This window comes from Fusarium venenatum, assembly GCF_020744135.1.
Source record: "Fusarium venenatum strain MPI-CAGE-CH-0201 chromosome Unknown EDB82scaffold_1, whole genome shotgun sequence".
Lineage (NCBI taxonomy): Eukaryota > Fungi > Ascomycota > Sordariomycetes > Hypocreales > Nectriaceae > Fusarium > Fusarium venenatum.
In genome coordinates this window covers 4,863,059-4,880,889 of record NW_027072129.1, presented here as the reverse complement: position 1 = coordinate 4,880,889, position 17,831 = coordinate 4,863,059, and the positions used below count along the sequence as shown (strand labels likewise).

General features: G+C 47.3%; 5 protein-coding genes across 5 annotated transcripts; 4 read left to right on the top strand and 1 right to left on the bottom strand.

Annotated features, from left to right (window-relative positions):
- Nucleotides 1-38: 38 nt before the first annotated feature.
- EDB82DRAFT_532713 (P-loop containing nucleoside triphosphate hydrolase protein) lies at nt 39-7,103 on the bottom strand (the record flags this gene model as incomplete). The annotated part of the gene is made up of 4 exons (XM_065609256.1): nt 39-2,916; nt 2,975-3,642; nt 3,688-4,024; nt 4,145-7,103. 4 exons carry the CDS (start codon nt 7,101-7,103, stop codon nt 98-100), a joined length of 6,783 nt encoding a protein of 2,260 aa, XP_065465577.1. The 3' UTR covers nt 39-97.
- A 368-nt stretch (nt 7,104-7,471) lies between these two features.
- On the top strand, nt 7,472-9,320 carry EDB82DRAFT_486657 (uncharacterized protein). Its single transcript, XM_025730614.2, has 2 exons — nt 7,472-8,001; nt 8,045-9,320. The coding sequence occupies exons 1-2, from the start codon at nt 7,788-7,790 to the stop codon at nt 9,169-9,171; spliced, it is 1,341 nt and encodes a 446-aa protein (XP_025589721.1). The 5' UTR covers nt 7,472-7,787; the 3' UTR covers nt 9,172-9,320.
- A 603-nt stretch (nt 9,321-9,923) lies between these two features.
- EDB82DRAFT_532711 (uncharacterized protein) lies at nt 9,924-12,834 on the top strand (the record flags this gene model as incomplete). Its single annotated transcript, XM_025730615.2, has 4 exons — nt 9,924-10,218; nt 10,274-10,735; nt 10,788-10,906; nt 11,902-12,834. The coding sequence occupies 4 exons, from the start codon at nt 9,924-9,926 to the stop codon at nt 12,832-12,834; spliced, it is 1,809 nt and encodes a 602-aa protein (XP_025589722.2).
- Nucleotides 12,835-13,133: 299 nt separating this feature from the next.
- On the top strand, nt 13,134-15,182 carry EDB82DRAFT_571378 (Tannase/feruloyl esterase). Its single transcript, XM_025730617.2, has 3 exons — nt 13,134-13,663; nt 13,716-13,851; nt 13,898-15,182. The coding sequence occupies exons 1-3, from the start codon at nt 13,303-13,305 to the stop codon at nt 14,997-14,999; spliced, it is 1,599 nt and encodes a 532-aa protein (XP_025589724.1). The 5' UTR covers nt 13,134-13,302; the 3' UTR covers nt 15,000-15,182.
- A 698-nt stretch (nt 15,183-15,880) lies between these two features.
- EDB82DRAFT_571377 (uncharacterized protein) lies at nt 15,881-17,207 on the top strand (the record flags this gene model as incomplete). Its single annotated transcript, XM_065609916.1, has 6 exons — nt 15,881-16,060; nt 16,112-16,148; nt 16,195-16,271; nt 16,325-16,713; nt 16,815-16,835; nt 17,030-17,207. Exons 1-6 carry the CDS (start codon nt 15,902-15,904, stop codon nt 17,205-17,207), a joined length of 861 nt encoding a protein of 286 aa, XP_065465576.1. The 5' UTR covers nt 15,881-15,901.
- Between the last annotated feature and the right edge of the window lie 624 nt (nt 17,208-17,831).

Below are 17,831 nucleotides of genomic sequence, written 5' to 3'. Positions count from 1 at the left end.
TTAAGTATTTTTCCTTAGCACTGGTAGAGAACAGAATTATTGATTAAATCTTTTATACCTTATCCTGAAGAAGTGACACGCTATCTGTGATTCTGACCTACATCCTGTCTACCTGCTCATCGGAAATCCAATGCCCACCCGCAGTACACCGAAACCCTCCATTTTGTTTGACCCATTGGAATCCTGCAGGACAGATGCCCATTCGTATTAGCTTCGCCTTTCTTGCCTCTATCTGCTTGCGCCTCTCCTCTTCTGCCAAGATCTCCCGCACGATCCTCTCTCTATCAGCCTCCTTTGCCGTTCGCTGTGCTTGCTTTAGACGTTGCAGCGCTTCGTTATCACGTTCTTCATTCTCCCTATCTTTCTGCAGTTGCTCCCATACTTCGTCACTGACTCCAGCATCTCGAATGCTGTGGAGTGCGTCGTGGGACAGATTTTCGGTGGATTCTTCTGGCTCTTCCGCTTCCTTTTCTTGAGTAATCACTGTTTTACTAGTAGTGATAGTGGGAGGAGTGAAGGTCGGGCCATTAACAAACGCCTTCGCGATCTCAGACGCTGCTGTTGGCTTCTTGTTTTCCATTCTGTCGCGGCGCTCTTTCATCATGTCGTCTAGTGTCGCCAGGACCATGTCCTCCGTCAACGTCAATTCAGGACAAGAAAGGTCAAACTTTTGAAAAAGTTTCTTTGCCAACTCCTTGACGTCTCTTGCATTGGCCCAGCTATCTTGCTGCGAAAGAGCCTCGAAAGCTTTGGTTAAGTCGTTCAAAAATAACTCTGTTGGACTTTCCAAGCACGAGAAGTCCATGATCCTCCGACCCTTGAGCTTGGCCTTGTGAGCTTGCATTTGCTTTGTCATCAACTGAACGCAAACCGAAGGAGCCAAGGCATCGAAATCTATGTTGTCTGGAAATCGGCTGGACATTCCTGGGTTTATGGCGAGAAGAGAGTTGATGTCTTGGACATAGCCAGCCAAGATGATGATCAGCTTCTGATGATACTTCGGTTTAGTGACGCAGTCAACTAGTTCGTCAACCGCTTCTCTAGCAAATGATCCCGTCTCTGATGCCAAACGATAGGCTTCATCGATGAAGAGTACTTTTCCAAGAGCTTTGTCGAGGAGCGTTTGCACCTTGGGTCCTGTTTGTCCGACATATTGACCAATCAGCTCAGTTGCGGAGACATCAATAACCTCTGGCTTTGCCAAGAATCCCATATCGTAATAGACCTTGCCCATCTTGCGAGCTGCTGTTGTCTTGCCCGTTCCAGGTGGGCCACGGAAAAGGAAATTGAAGGGGATTTCTGGGTCGATATCCAACTCTTTAGCCTGGCGAACACGTTTCTGGTAGTCTTGTAAAGTAGCTATGAGGCTATCCCGACCAACATCGCCGGAGAAAAGTTTGCTGATGTCAGTGTCTCCCTTTTCGGCTCGATCAAATTCCGCGTCAAAATCCACGGCTTCCAGGGTGGTACGCCTGTTGACAAGACCAGCGGTGAGGCGTTTCTGGTGGCTCGCCTTTGCCCTACCGAGGAGAATGTCGATTTCGCCAGCATTCCCAAAATTTGGTCGGTTTCGCGCCCGGCCAAGGACTTCTAGGGCAACAGACTTAGCCTTCTCAGTTGCTTTGAAGCCTGACTTGCCAAGCTTCATGTCGAGTATCTTTGCCAAGGCATCGTCATCAAAATCTTCGAAAATAAATGCTGATGAAAGAGGGAATCGCCGACTGAGACCTGGATTGACGTTCTGGAACATTTGCTCCATCTGGTCCTTGTAGCCGAGAAGCAGGACGCAGCGATCTTCGCCAGGCACACTTTGTACTTCGGCCACAATGGTATCGACAACAGCCTCTTTATACTGATCAGCCATGGAACCGTTTGCTCCCCCTCCTCCTGATAATCCGTATGCCTCATCGACTACCAGAACCTTTCCAACTGTTGCAGCGAGTATACCCTTGGTTTGCGCTTCGGACTGCCCAAGAGCAGCTCCGACAAAATCTGCAGGATTCTTGCACACAACTTCGCCATTGGACAGCAAGCCTAGGTCTCTCAAGATTTCGCCGTAAAGCTTTGCAATGGTTGTCTTTCCCGTTCCGGGTGATCCGAGGAATACTTTGTTGAGAGAGAACTCAACTAGAGGCTCTTCAGCGAGTTCGCGCTCAAAATTTGTTTTCAATGTATCCATCAGGACTTTGATCGCGTCCTTGACTTCCTTGAGTCCGATCATGCAATTGAGCTCTCGGTATGCCTTGCTCTTTATCAGTGCTTCTGAAGGCTCTGGTCCGATGATGTCTTCCTGAGTAAATAGTAGGTCACTTGGTTTGCCTCCTGCATGACGTTCTTTCCGGATTCGTGCTACCTGTCTCTTTGTGATTGCCTGCAAATGGTTTTCTGCAGCACGCGCGTTGCCAAAACCATTTTTACCGCGACCGTGGCCGATCCGACGGGCCGCAATTCTGCAGAAGAGTCCATCCACACCTTCAGCTACAGCCATCGTGCCGTTGAACTTGCGATGAATCTGTAACTGCAGGATCTTCAGAAGTTCATCGTCTGTGTAGTCTTCGAATTTCATCTCGATAGGAAAGCGACTGGGGATGCCAGGGTTGTGCGAAAAGAACGATTCCATCTCCTTGTTGTAGCCAGCCAAAACAAATATGATCTTGCCGCGAGAGTTCTCAACCTCAGCCAATAGGTAATCGAGAACTGCTTTTCCACCAGGACTGTTGCCTGACGAAAGTTGGTACGCTTCGTCTATAAAGACACATCCTCCACCGTTGTTGTTGACTTCTTCGATAAGCTTCTCACAGCCAGAGACACCCATATTGGCCAATTTTGATCCAGTAACTTCTTTGAAACAGCTGCCGGCGACGGCCCCAACAGAACTGAGAAACTCGGCGTAAATCCTGGCAACCGTCGTTTTACCTGTCAGAATGGTCAGCCTCCTCATTATTTTGACTCAGCGGCTAGAAGGGAAACTCGCCTGTCCCCGGGTTTCCAAGTAGCGAGCAACTAAACCTTTCGTCTCCAAGTGAAAACCCTTGACGTATTTTCGTGTCGACAGTTGACTTAATAGAAAGAAACTCCTCTTTGACTGATTCTAAGCCAATCATACCCATCAGTTTGTCCAAAGCGTCATTAAATGCACCCTCGACCTTCTTCATGTGCTTCCACTCAGAGGCAGCCTGAGAAATAACATCAAATTGTGGAACCCAGGCTTGGGGCGCTGGCCTGCTTGCCTGGGCCGCTGCCAACTTGGTCTTCATGGCACGAGCCTGTCGTAGAGCCTCAAGCTCTTGTTTCTTCTGCTCGACTTCGTCCATCTTCTTCTCTCTTTCCGAATCGTACTTGGCGGTCCGACGGAGATGGTGGATCTCATCATCAATCTCTTGCAGCTCTAGTCGGTACTTGTCTTCCTGCTCCTGCCGGGCTCTTTCAATGTCCAAGTCCCGTTTTATACGACGGCGGTTTTCCTCGTCTTCTCTGGTGCATGCCCTACAGCTCTTGGAGTTGTCTCCACAAGGAACCTTGGAAGTGTGACCTCTGGCGCAGGTCCTGTCGATTTTTGCGGAACACTCAACCTTTGAATGGTCCTGTACTCGATGGCATCGTCGATTGCAATAGTGTTTCCCACAGCTCAGAGCAGCACCGCTATAGAGATTAGGAAGATGTAATAGTCAAGAAAGCCAAACATACCAAGGTTTTGCGCACCCGCCATCGGGACACTTCATATCGAAGTCTTCGGGGGTCTTCAAAAGCATAGAGACGTCTGGATGTTGCTCGCAATGTACCGGAACACCATTGAATAGAGAATCGTTTCTCTTCAGTGCATCAAAATACTGCGTCCACATTTTCCCTCCTTTCTTACTCTTCATGAATGTCTCCATGTTACCAAAGAGAACCATGCCGTTTCGCGCTCGCGATAGGAGGACAACAAGTCGGTCGCGAGCATACAGAAATCCGATGTCGCCAGAGTCATTACTGCGTGTGAGCGAAACAATGACGATGTCGCACTCTTCTCCTTGGTAGTTGTCTATACATGTTAGCTTGACTCTGTTCCTGGTCTAAAGCGGGATAACTATATGTTTTTTTAGGGGGTTTAGACAGGCTTAGGACATAAAATTAGTCGATCGCTCCTAATTTAAGCACTCACCGATGGTTGACAAACGAAGGGTCTTCTTGTTCACCTTCGCCGCTGCTGGTGTGATCAGGCCCGCGCGTAGCAAATCGTGTGAGTCAATGTCACTCAACACGGGATCGGTTTCTTGTCGTAGGGTTTCCCTGAGTAGGAACAGCTGGCCAAGATACGGCGTAAGAACAACCATGTTTTGGGTTTTGTATCCATTCTGGGAAAGAAAGCGGACCATCTTGAGAACCATCATAGCCCCGTGGGTATTTCTCTTCGTGGCCTTTGCAGTGGGATCTCGACTGTCGTTTACATCATCCATGGTATCTTCGGGCTTTTCATGGTGAACGAACGTGACCCGGGATTTAAGTCCTCGAATTGGGTCGCGTTTGACAGTGGATGGTACGTCTTTCAACTCAGGATATGCCAGCATACGGGGGTATTGCGATATGTCCGGATGGCTGCGATGCTGTTCTTGCAGTGCTGTAAAATGATGACCCTGGGTAATAAGTCTCTCAAATAGAGAAACGTTCAAATCGTATCCCTCGCCCTTTTCTTTGCTGAGAGCGTAGTTGCCAACCTTGGGTCTCAATTGTTTGTGATCACCAATGAGGATGAGTTGCTTGACGGAGGCACTCATAGCGGTGATGGTATGAGCCTCAAGGATTTCTCCCGCTTCTTCGACGAGAATGATGTCGGGGGTTGCTGTTTCGATGATGGATTGGTACTTCGCCGCAGCAGTAGTTGTACATCCGATGATTCGCTTGTCCCTCAGTACCCTTCGGCCTCGCTCGTCGAGTATACTTCTGATCTTGGCCTTGGTGTCGTTGAATCTCTTGCTCAGATCAACAAAATTGACAATTTGTTCTTCTCGGACCTTGCGAGCCCACTCATGATGAAGTTGAGTTCTTGATTCGCGCGACAGGTCCCAAAAAGCACGAGAGGACCCTTCTAATAAGTCGTTCAGTCTTCCCATGCCGTTGACGTCGCCGTTGCGCAGCCAATAGTCATAAACTGCTTCGGGCTCAATTGCTTTACCGCGGGAATCTACCATCTGAAACCCATCATCGTCAGGGACTTGGAACGCGGACCATGCCGACGTAAACGATTCAGAAAACTCAAGGTACTCGAGGATATCAGCGGGGTTGACGCCGCGTCCTGCGAGCTTCTTGCTGTATTCATGGCGTTCCTCGTCCAGTTCAGTTTCTTCAAATCGCAGCGCGTTGAGGATATTTTTCTCTTCCATAGTCAGCCAGTATCTCTTCTGGCCATCGTACTCGTGTAAAAGGGTGGGCTTGGTGGCCTCAGTAGATTTAGACCCGAGGCGAACGATCTGATCTGAACTAACGCCAATATCCATAAGATCTTCCAAAAATTGGTCCAACGCGTGGTTTGTATAACTAAGAACAAGGACACGGAATGTGGTCAGGCGTAGAATAGTCAAAAGGATGATGGCACCCAGGAACGACTTTCCAGTGCCTGGGGGACCTTGGATCAAAGCCAGATCGCTACTCAATCCGTGGATGAAGGACTTGAGCTGGGCGTCTTGAAGGTGAATCTCCTTGGAACGCGTGAAGTTTAAAGGCAAGGTCATCCTAGAACCTGCCTCAAAGGTTGTTCGGCATCTATCAAGCAAAGCATCCAATTTGATGGGCTTCAGAACATCAAGCGATGGCTGCTCATGGTCGATTAATTGAGCTTCGAGAGGAAGGTCTGCAATCGTCTTCAGCCGTTCTAAGATAGGCTCATACGCAAAAGTAGCGGTGCCAACGATCAAAAACTTGAGCTGATCTTTGATGGGACTCTCGAAAGCGTCCAGAGCGGACATTAAGCCAGAGCTGTCCGTGAATCTGAGACCGACGATAGGCGGCGACTTTAGTAGATTGGTGTTGTTTCGCACGAGTGATCCAAACGCGATAATTTTGTCGTCGCAACAGAGAGCGCCAAAAGAATCATGCTTCATGAAATGCTTGGAGTTGTCAACAAAGGCTGCTTTTCTGTCTTTGGACATATTGCGAGGGAAATTTACTCCCTGGCCACAGGCCACGAACAGGCTGTAAGGATGAATGTGTCGCATGGTCGTCTTGTCGACATCAATGTTGACAAGCTTCATCTCGCCAAGGGTAACTGGTTTGCGCTTGCTTTTCTTCCGGCCCATGGCAACTTGGAGGTCATCGCGAAGCTCTGAAAGCATGTCTTCGCGGAGCAGCCGAAATAGCCAATCGCGGTAAACCTGACTTCGGGTGTCCATTGGCGTGTCAAATACCTCTCCAAGTCGTTGGAGGTACGGAGGGTCGGTAGACGTGAGCTCATCAGAGGTGGGATAGATAGAGACTTGACGGAAACTTGCATGATCATTGTCGTGACGTCCTCCAGGAGTGATGCCCTGTGTTACAGATTGGGGCTGGGAAAAGATCTTGATGATCTTCTCAATGCGATAGGCAATTTTCCGAACTTCAGGCAATTGAGACTTTAGAAGACTTTGACGCTTCATCATTTGGTCCACTTCAAGCTTCTGGGATTCGAAGCCTGTTTGGTCGGATACAACTTGCAAGCAGAGCCAAGCGAAAGCTTCTAGCCCAAGACTGTCAAGTCTGCCACTACTGTATGCATCCATTGAAGCGCTCCAAAATGTCGAAGGATCTAAGATGGCAGACAGGATCTGGCGAAGGAACCCGCCGTTGTTGAGTGCAATTACACCATCGTCTGCTAGAGTCAGGATAAGAGGTAATGAGGCCGAATTGATGAAGTCGGGGCTCAGGTCGGCACGTACAGCTCTTTCGAGAGCTGCGAAGCCGGGTGTGTTGGAGATAAGGACTTCTACGCATTTGACGGCCGTGTTCTTGTCACTAAAGGCCTGACAGGCTTGCAGAAAGAGCTTAGCCGAGTGAGCATTGGTGATCTGTTGCTCTCCCTTGGTTATAGCCCAGAAAGACTTAATGAGCTTGGCGGCTCGTGAGCCTGATGCGTCTTTCACAAGAACCATGATCGGTAGTAGAGATGGAAGTGTAATGTAATCAAGAGAGATGGTATGAGAAGAGTTGAGATGAAGAAGAACAATTCAGAGTAGTCAAGGTAGAGTGTCAGGTTAAGGTGCAATGAATGTGCGTTCTCTTTGTATTGGGCTGCCCGTGAATGAAGCGGCATTCCACAGTCTGCCTAGGACCAATCCAACCAGAACCGCCACGATGATTGATTATGCACGAGGCCGACAAGGCTTCATTGTGCGATGTAACAAACAGATTCCTATTCGTCATACGACCAGGCTTTGGAGGGTTGATGGGCCTCCCACAGCAACAATGGTGGGGGGATGTTGGCAATCAATGCATGTGGGCTACGACCAACAGCGATGATCAAAGAATTAATTGCTCTTAGGCATGAGTTATTTCCTGCAAAATGATTGTACACAAGTGATTCATTTGTGTTGGTCAGATTGGGAGGCCTCAATGTCCAGCATTCACAGCCCACTGTTGGTCGCACCTGGCCAACACTGCGCAGCAAGTGTAATTAATGCAAGAGGCCGGCCACCTTCACCATTCTTGTTTTTTTTTCTGTCGGCAGTATCAATAAACTGTTTAAATTCAGACTTTGATCTCTCACTCTTAAATTTTCAGTCCCATTCATACTTTCTGCTTACTCACCCGCCAAATTGATCACATCCGTCTTCGCTATGCATCGACGGTACAGAGGCAACAGAGGTTCCCTCTCAACCGATGATGAAAAGAAACCAGGCATCTCTAAAACACATCCGCTTGGAGATGTGATTGAGCGCATCACTAGGGACAGTCTCTCCGACACTGGTGTCCGCGCTGAGATTGACAATGTCCAATGTGTGGCATCCTACAACTGGGTTAGCTCTTCAACACCCAAGATCATTATCCCAGGTACGTGAACCACGTAATTGAGAAACACGTCTAACATTTATAGGCGAACCTCCCAGATGGACACCACTCAAGGGCTCCAACAAACTGCCTCAAGATTCCGGTGATTACTATCGCGACATCAACGCCGCCTCTTACCCCAAGCATCCATTGGAGCCTGCCATTGTGTCTGTCATGAAGATGCATCCAGAGTCCATGCCCGTCAATATTGTCGCATGCGGAAGCTCAATTGGAAACCTTTTACGTTTTACCAGAGGGGTCGACCTCGATCGCTGCTTTCGCATTCTCGTCGAGAGAGTTGGCGACACGGTTCATCTCATTCGTAGGGAGGACGCGCCTGATCAGACGATCGAGGATATTCGAGGATTTGGGCACACTTTTCCCGAGGCATACACTACTTGGGGTCCTGAAGCTAAGAGATCCAAGACACACCAAAGAATCATTTCCTATCGGTTCGCCGGTTATGATCTACTTGTCCGCTTCGAAGGCGATGGGTTTCTTGGTCCGTCCAAACCCGAGATTCGCATCAAGTCATACGATGAAACCTCCAACGCAAATAGCCTTTACCAGATTGAAGATATTGGCGTCAGTGACTCACCAGTCAACATCAGCAACAAGCTTGTCGTTTTGGAAGGCGGCGAGAATATCCCCCAAAGCAGCATCTTTGACTTGAAGACACGATCGGTATACACCCGCAAGAAGGATCATCTCGGAGACCAACTCCAACGTTTGTGGATATCCCAGATCCCGCAATTCCTCCTCGCCTACCACGAAAAAGGGCTCTTCCGGGAAAGCGATATCGAGATCAAGGATATCAAGTCCGATATCGAAAAATGGCAAGATCAGAATCAGCCATGTCTCAATCGCCTTGCTGCCCTCCTCCACGTCATCATTGACAACACTCGAAGATCCAATGATGGCAAGTTGGAGATAGTCTGGTCTAAGAACGGCTCTCTTGAGATTCGAAAACAATTGCCAGACGGGGGAGACGTCTTGTCGGAGCCAGTGAGGAAGCAATGGGAGGCTTGGTTGGGAGTTGAGGATGAGGAGAAGTTCAATCTGGAAGGCTCAGGACGTTGGGAAGAGTTCATGGCAACACTCTCAGACAGTGATGAGCAGAGTGATTACGCTGCATGTGATGCTGAATGCGGCTATTGCGGAAAGTGCAACTAGTAACAGGTGTAGACATACGTCTCCCACTGTGATAGCATCAGGTTGGATACTACCGGTTGGCATATTGTCAAGTAGCTTAAACGTAGTCGAGGAATAGCGCACACTCAAATTGAGCATGATGTTCCATAAATCAAGTAAAGGATGCCAACAACATCCATCACTCTCCGCTATCAACCATCTACAAAAGCTTCTTTCCCCACCACTAGGCATAAACAGCATGTCATTTACACAAGTGAATGCTTGGATAACAGAGATGGATTCGATCCCGTAACATACGGGACAGCAGGTCTATTGATATATAGACCACCAGTATCTTCAACACTTTGCATGGAAAGAAATTACAGAACAGCTGGCTCACCGCCCGCTTTTGCCAGTCGACCGCGTCGAGCGGCTTTCGCCTACTGACTAATATTTGTTTTTATGAGCGTCTAGAACTCAATCGTTTCAATCCATCTGCACCTAGAATTTCTCTTGCAAGGATTATTCGATACCAATTGGGAACTAGCGCATAATACTAAATGTTGCTATTATCAGTTTGGTCATGTTCCACTGTAAATCGTGTGCTAAGGTCAATATTTCAATATCGCTTAAGGAATATACTGGTCTAGGCCTCTCATGGTTATCCAGCTGAGCAGTTTTGTTCCCAGCTCGTAAGATGCACTTTAAATCCGTCTTTTCCCACTTACAATAATCATCCCTTCTGTCTTGGCCATCATTCTCCACTGCCATTTCATCTGTCTTTGTTCATCAACATGGTGGCTCTTCGGTCTGCTCTGCTTCTCCTCGCTCTGGCCGCTGAGGGTCTGGCTGTTTCCTCAAATGTGATCTGCCAAAGCAAGCTTGGAACTCAGAGTATCCCTGCAAGCAGAATCCCTCGGACCACCACAACCGTTCATAATAAAGTAACAGTCCAGAAGAAGGTCATCCGCAAGGTCAACGTCGTGGTTGTGCCCAGGGCCAAGACAACTACTTCCACCACTGTCAAGACTATTACGGAAACAACACAGGCTGATCCTGGTGTCGAGACTGCTATTGTAACAAAGACTGGTACGGACTTTGTCTCACTACGACTGAGACATAGCTTAACTAATCTTTTTTACAGATACGACAACCAAGAATGAAGTTCGACTACATACTACCACCTCAACTTCAATATCGTCCAGCACCACCACAAAGTATACTACTAGTACTGTCCAAGCCTCGCAAGGTTTCGTCGTCGCTAAAGGCCCTGACTGGCGACCAAAAATCAAAGCTAGAAACTCGCATGCAGAGAGAGCCTCATCAGACATTTCCCTGCCCGGTCTTGGATCTAACCCTCAGTATGTCCAACGCATAGACTGTGTCAAGAATGTCCCCACCACCACAGTCAAGGTTACCACTGTCACAGTTCAGGGATCCCGCGTCACTGTCAACCCAAAGACGAACACCAAGGTTGTGACATCAATCGAGACTACGGTTGAGACCCAGTACCCTCCCAAGGTGACTGAAACATCACTTACAACTACGGTCTCTACTGTTACCGAGTATGACGATCGCACTGAGACAGCTACTAAAACTGAGATCGGTACGTATTTATTCTCTTCGATTAATAGGAATGCACTAACAGATGACATCAGTGATGGTCGAGAGCGTCATTCCAGCCGACTCTTATTATGAGGCCTGTGGTGATAGCAACATGCTGATGACTGCCAATGGCGGCTATAACATCGTATCAGCAACCCGGAACATGAACACCGTCGGTACTCCGACGAGTGGTCCTAAAAGTGCTTATGACTGCTGTGTTTTGTGTCAAAAGAAATCCGATTGTCTACTCACTATATGGCGGTTGGATTCTTCGAGCTGCTTGATCTACACTCCTTCAGGCACAGGATTTACGTGCAGCAACACTCAGGTGTTAACCTTAACATACTTTACTAAAGCTGACGCTCCAAGTTCTTATGTCTACAGTAATGGTCCCTGCGGCAAGGTTGGCAATGGAGGAAACCGAACCTAGGTTGTTCCAAAAGAGAGTTTTAATATTCAGAAGTTTCGAATGTGCTGCGTGTGATTAGAACGAGACCCCGGGGGTTTCATCGTAACACAAATGTAGATTATTTGATGAGGTTTATCGAGAAGGCATTGAGGTATCTAAACTCCAGACAAAATGAACCTGTTTTGTCATGGCGCGTATAGTTTTGTTTTCACTCAACTCATGAGGAGCACTTGCGTTGATTTCTTTCTGTCAGACGTACTCTAGACTACCGCCACTAATCGCCTCGAAGATGAAAGTGACTCTACCTGCCATAGCTTGATAGCAAGACAAGCAAGTCAAGAAAGGTATACTTAGGTTCCCATTCAATCTGTAACACCGCCTAGATGGGTGGTGTAATAAGTTATCAATATCATGTTGCATGTTCTGAAATCCTTGATCCCCAGAAGGTTTAGATTTCGGGTTGGAGTAGTAAAAGAAAATCGTTTCTTTTCGATTTTCAAAGTCTGATACCAAGTTTATCCTTCAAACTGTGGCGGTGAGTCATAATACATAATGTGTAAAGAAGCATGTATAATGTTGGTGTTCTATTTCATATTCGTGGCTTTTCTTCCATTTTCTTTTCTTGGTATATCAGTAACGTCAGCCACTGAAACCATTAGAGAAGAAACTTATAGGTCAGTTTATTTGTTTTTGAACATACTTCTCAAGTTATTTATTTTTGTATCCTAGAGCTTAGTCTGACTCTTCTGTTTCACTAGCTACATCTGCCTATTCCTCGCCCTATTATACTTAACTGGTTATCCTTGCCCCCCGAGATACGCAATAGTATCCTCGACCGGCTATCATGGCTCGACGCAGGAGTAGGAGTCTATGCATCTGTATCCGAGGAATGGCAACAAGTCCTACAGAAGAGGAACTTTAGCCACCTCAAGCTTCATCCAAGTTGTCTTGTGTTTCTGGACCAGCTTTCTGAAGAAGCAACGCCGCAGATTGATCACATTTGGCTAAACATAGAGCTCACAACCTACACTTGTAGAGCTTGCCGAAAGTGGGAGTCACTGACACAGTCCTATTCGAACAACGGTATCATAGTCGCAGCAGTCTCCAGATTGTTCTCCATCCTCACTAAGTGGACCCACGAAGGACGACGTCTGACGTTGGAGCTGAACGCCTATTCCCCAAGCGACTCGGAGCATTGGTTCAAAGACTGTTATTTCGGTGCTCCTGCCGAAGATAAGTTCGAGGTTCCCGCCAAGCGGAGGGACTTTCTTGACCTGTTTCAACTTGATCGAGGGCCTGACGTGCAATATAATCCGGAACGGGTTCGTCAACCGAGTACAGGTGTGGGAGCTGCATTCGCTAGACGCCGAGAGCTAGGGCACATTTCAATCTCATTTCTTGTCGATGCTCGCCATTTCTTTGATGCGTGTGGACTGCGGCGATGGGACAAGTTGAAGTCTCTCACTTTGACCTCCCGAACGATGTGCAAGAATGAGCCCGACAGGACCGATGACCTCTTGATGGTGGCAGTACACGCTTCACAAAGGATGCCTAACCTCGAAACGATGACCCTATGGAACGAGTCTAAAGGAGAGGCTTGTTATTTCACCTACTTTCGACGAGATGGATATGCGTCAATTATCTGGCGAGGAACATGGGAGATGGCGTTGAGTCAGATACTTGAGGGTTAGAGCGGAGTAGATAGAGTTGAAAGATATTTGTTGACGGACGAGGTAAGATCTTACGGAGAAGGTATCAAATACCTAGGGTTGGGCCATGTGGTCGACAATATCTCTTTGCAACAGATAATCGCAGAAAATAGCTAATCTTGAAGTTGTGAGCAATTGCGGCAACATATGAAATTGACAGGTAACTTTATCGTATGTACCTAAACTAGGTACTTGAGTTCTTCTTGCTTGGGAAATGATATACATGGGTAGTGGTTTCTCCGCATCCAATTTCGGGGAACGTGGTACATATGTCCGGCCATCCTTGATATGAGGGGCTCTGAGATTCCAGGGTTCATTTTTTATATAACCAACAACAATTGAGATTTATCTCTGTTCGCTTTTCCTTCATCGTCTCCCTTCGATACACTCGAATGGATTCAGAGGACAAAGGCTCAATTTAGGCATACCTCGATTGAGAGATCAGGCGACATGGCATTGACTAGATATCTCTACTGGCATTTTGTTGCCATCAGCTTGTTGGTTGCAACAGTTGTGTGCGACATTTCCCGCGACTCGTTTCGCGAGAGATGTCTGGCCTTCAAGCCTGCAAGACTCATCGACAACTCGACTCTGACGCGCCAAGAATTCATCTCGGCTGATACAACACTAGATTTATCCGATAACGTCCCGTCATGCAACCGTCGCTCCCAACTTGTTAAGGTCGACCTCTGCCGTATCGCTCTTCAGATCCCTACTTCCAAACGGTCTAGCATCAGTTTCGAGGTATGGTTACCGCGTGAGTGGAAGGGAAATCGATATCTTGCTACTGGCAATGGCGGCGTTGATGGGTGTAAGCATTCTACCAACTGTGCATTACAAGATTTAAGCTTAACATTGACTAGGTATCAAATATGAAGATCTTGGATATGGTACATCGAATGGTTTTGCTACAATGGGTACTAACAATGGTCACAATGGCACTACAGCCATCACCATGTTGAACAATCCCGACGTTATCGAGGACTTTTCCTACAGATCGTGAGTATGCCTCTATCCATCACAAGCACAACAGCTGACATCTAAGCCTTCACACTGGTACCGCATCGGCCAAGAAAATAATAAAGTCCTTCTACAGTAAGCCTTCTGCGAAGAACTACTATATCGGCTGTTCACTAGGCGGTCGTATGGGAGTCAAGGCCGCAGAGGCATACCCCGAGGACTACGACGGCATCGTGGCTGGATGTCCCGCCGTCGACTTTAACAATCTTCAAGGACAGAGAGCCATGTTTTATACCATTACAGGCAATGCAAGTTCTGACAACTACATTCCTCTAACCACCTGGAGTGGCCTCATCCATGACGAAGTTCTTGCACAATGCGACAAGATTGATGGTGTCAAAGATGGCATCATCGAGGTTCCTGAAAAATGCATCTTCAACCCCAAGACACTACTCTGCAAAGGCTCTCAAACTAGCAACTGCCTTAATTCGGCCCAGATAAAGCAACTGGAAATGATCTACGCCCCATACAAATATCCCAACGGCAAACTTATTTTCCCGCGTATGAATCCTGGCAACGAGTTGCAGGCAGTGGGCAAACTCCTAGCTGGCAAGCCCTTTGACTATTCGGTGGATTGGTTCCGTTACGCCGTGTACAACGACCCGGAGTGGGATGCCAGTACCTACAGCTCTGACGATGTTCGAAAGGCCGACGAACTGAACCCTTCCAACATTCGCACCTATCCCAAATCACTTCCAGCTTTCAAGAAGCGTGGCGGTAAGCTTCTTAGCTACCACGGCGGTCAGGACAACCAGATCACGCAGTTCAGCACACATCGTTTTTGGAATCGCATGGCGTCCGCCGACCACAATCTGCATGATTACTACCGTTACTTTCCCATATCGGGCATGTTCCACTGCAATACAGGTCCCGGTGCCTGGGCTGTAGGACAGGGTGGGGGTGCTCCAGCAGCCGGAGTCCCTTTTGATCCCGAGCATAATGTGCTGGCTGCCATAGTGGCGTGGGTCGAGAAGGGAAATGCCCCTGAGAGCCTTACGGGTACCAAGTTTATCAACGACACGTATACTGAGGGTGTTGACTTTCGCCGCAAACATTGTCTGTATCCCAAGACGCAGACATACCTTGGTGGAGATCCCAAGAAGGTCACCAGTTGGCGATGCAAATAACGCCAATCCCTCCATCATAGATACTTGGCTACGATCACTTAGACATTTCACGCTCAATTGAAACTCGTATTAATATCTCATTATCTAGGTTGATTGATAATTTCAGTAGAATTCAAGAGTCAGCAATACAAAAAATGATGTTCTGGTAAACCATAGGTGGACAAGTGCCGTAGCAGGAGACCGAAATCCATATTTGAATTTCTCATTCTGCAGGCTTTTCCAGCGGCGTAGTAGTCGGCTTATTTTTACCGTGAACCAGCAGTCCACAAGCGAAATTAACGGACGTGACGGTTTTGAACCCTTTGCAGATGTTTATGACAGGGGGCTCAAGGTATCTCAACAGCCCCTGTTATACATATGCTATGTTATCATGGTTTTTAAGTCGTATGAGCTATTCACCAAGCAGTTACAACTGCCTAAGTAAAGAAATCTGATAACTGCAAAGAGCTGGTTTAGAACCCGGCCACAGTGGTCTGGTACAATATCAATCTCAATGGTGGGTACTATCCATGTAAGGGGGAACTGTGCCTCCTTCATGTATACAACCTTGAACCAACAAACACTACCAACAACGCGCCACCCTTGTTTTTGTCCCTGCCTAATACTTGTCGTTCTCTCTCATTACTATCCCGGCTCTCATTCATTTAAGTTCATCATCTGCAAAAGATGTCAACCAACTGGCACGTTGGCAATTTGAGTGTGCCGATAGAACATCTAATAATGGCAGCGAAGCCGGGCAGCCTTGAATGAATTGTCGGTTAGTTTTCCCGTCATTAGGTTGTGCGGCGTATGGCTTTGGGAAATTTTTTCCATAGTTGAATTAAACATGTCTCCTACCCCGAATACCCGCGTTGCTATCTGTCATCTGTCAACGATGCATGCTCCAACTCTGTTCAACAGCCATGACAGAGTATTATCAGGGCCCCAATAACTCGGCTCAACTCAAGGCTGTGACGATTGTACTTCCAATCGTTGCGACCTTTCTGGTTATATGGAGAATATCGTGGCGTGTGTGGAAGAGAGTTATTGTGCTATCAGATTATTTATTGGTTCTTGGTCTGGTAAGATATTGTTTCCGCTTTTGCGCACCGTCGATAATAATTGATATGTAGTGTCTGAGCTTATGCCTTGCTGGCTTTAACCTGGACCGTGAGTTTCGTGTCTCCCTTACTACCTCTAGCTGAATAACAAATAGCGTACTTCCGATGGGGATATGGATATCACAAAGCCGATCTACCGCCCGAAATCCAAGCCGCACTCACACCAAAACTCGTAGGTATTTACCATTATCCTCAACTTGCTTGTTCTGCCGCTCATAACAATAGTGCTTCTGGCTGAACCAGGTTTTCTTCAAGGCCACCGCCGGTGTCATAAAGCTCTCAATTTGTACGATCTATATGAGCATCTTCAAGGACCCCATCTTGTGGCGAATAAGGTTGGCTCGATACTGCAACTTTGCCCTCATGTGTGTCATCGTCGCCTACTACACCTCGGGCACCCTGGTATCAACATTCCAATGCAGACCAATACACAAGGCGTGGCTCAAAGATGTGACAGGTGAATGCATTGACAATAACAAGTTCCGTGTGGCAAATGCCTACATAAATGTTATCACCTCTGTTCTCCTCGTCATTATGCCTTTCCCTGTTTTACTGCAGACAAATCGACGCAAGGAAACATGGCAGTTCCTCGGTCTTATCGCAGTCGGTCTATTGTAAGTTTGGTCACTTCTGGTGGCCATCATTTCACGCTGACTGAGTAGGCATACGGCCTGTGCTTCGTCCCGAGTAGTTCTACTCTATGTGCCCAACCCAGGGGCCACAACAGATCCGCATTGTATGTTAGGTGTTCTGAATTTTTGAGTTTTTTGTAACACTATCAGGGTACAATACCACTCCCAACACCCTCGCCATGTCAGAGATCTTTACTGCCGTTATTGTCGCCGCAATTATGACAATGAGACCATGTTTTCAGAGCTTTGCCCGAGGCGTAATGTTGATAACCACGAAACTATGGTACACGAAATTTAGTACTAGCCAGTCGATGGGTTCACTGTTAGTTTCTCCGATAACATCAGCCCATGATCCGAAACAAAGTGCCAGTCACCGGAGGCTCAGCACGATGGGAACTATGGTTGGTGGGGAGCTGACTGGCATCGAGTTAAGCATCAGGGAATGTAGTACGGAGAAGCTATTCACGTCCGAGTAGACTCTGGATAACGAGAATGGGCTATATTCCGAAGGATGCAAATAGAAACTACCTAGCAATTTATTCTCAAAACTGTGTAGGCACGTCTGAAACGCCTTCATAGCTGTAGTTAAACACAAGCGACGATGGATAAATGTACCTCGGTTCTCATGAGAAAAACTTAATGGATATCTTGGCAAGATTATCGATCAGCACAAAGGCAGTAGTTTTCACGCCTATACTGCTGGCGTGAAGTTTCCATCGTCTTTACAAACAAAGATATCTTGTGCTATTATCTATCTATATCTCAAGCTCAAGCCTTCCGCCACTCCTATCTCATAGAAAATGTTGCTTTCTGAAATGTAGTTTTATTAGTGAATACCTTAGTGAATATTAAATGATATCCCGAACGAGGTTTCCAATTCTCCATATTTATCAACCATCAAGTTCAGGACTCACCATGATAGAAACTCGCTCCGGCACACGGACTGCCTCACAAGCAATTCCCATGACTACAATAACAATTTGCGCAAGGCGAGCATCTCCCGTAAAGTAAAGGCTTCCCCGCCTATCAGTAAATATCCCATTCCTTATCTGCTCTCCATTACGGTGCTTGAATTCGATATCGGAGATTTTGCCACGTGA

Bases quoted from the DNA above. Each gene is read 5' to 3' on its own strand.
- EDB82DRAFT_486657 (XM_025730614.2), top strand. From the start codon at position 7,788: ATGCATCGACGGTACAGAGGCAACAGAGGTTCCCTCTCAACCGATGAT. The intron at 8,002-8,044 runs GTACGTGAACCA...TAACATTTATAG, and splicing joins ACCCAAGATCATTATCCCAG to GCGAACCTCCCAGATGGACA.
- EDB82DRAFT_571378 (XM_025730617.2), top strand. From the start codon at position 13,303: ATGGCATTGACTAGATATCTCTACTGGCATTTTGTTGCCATCAGCTTG. The intron at 13,664-13,715 runs GTAAGCATTCTA...AACATTGACTAG, and splicing joins CAATGGCGGCGTTGATGGGT to GTATCAAATATGAAGATCTT. The intron at 13,852-13,897 runs GTGAGTATGCCT...CTGACATCTAAG, and splicing joins GAGGACTTTTCCTACAGATC to CCTTCACACTGGTACCGCAT.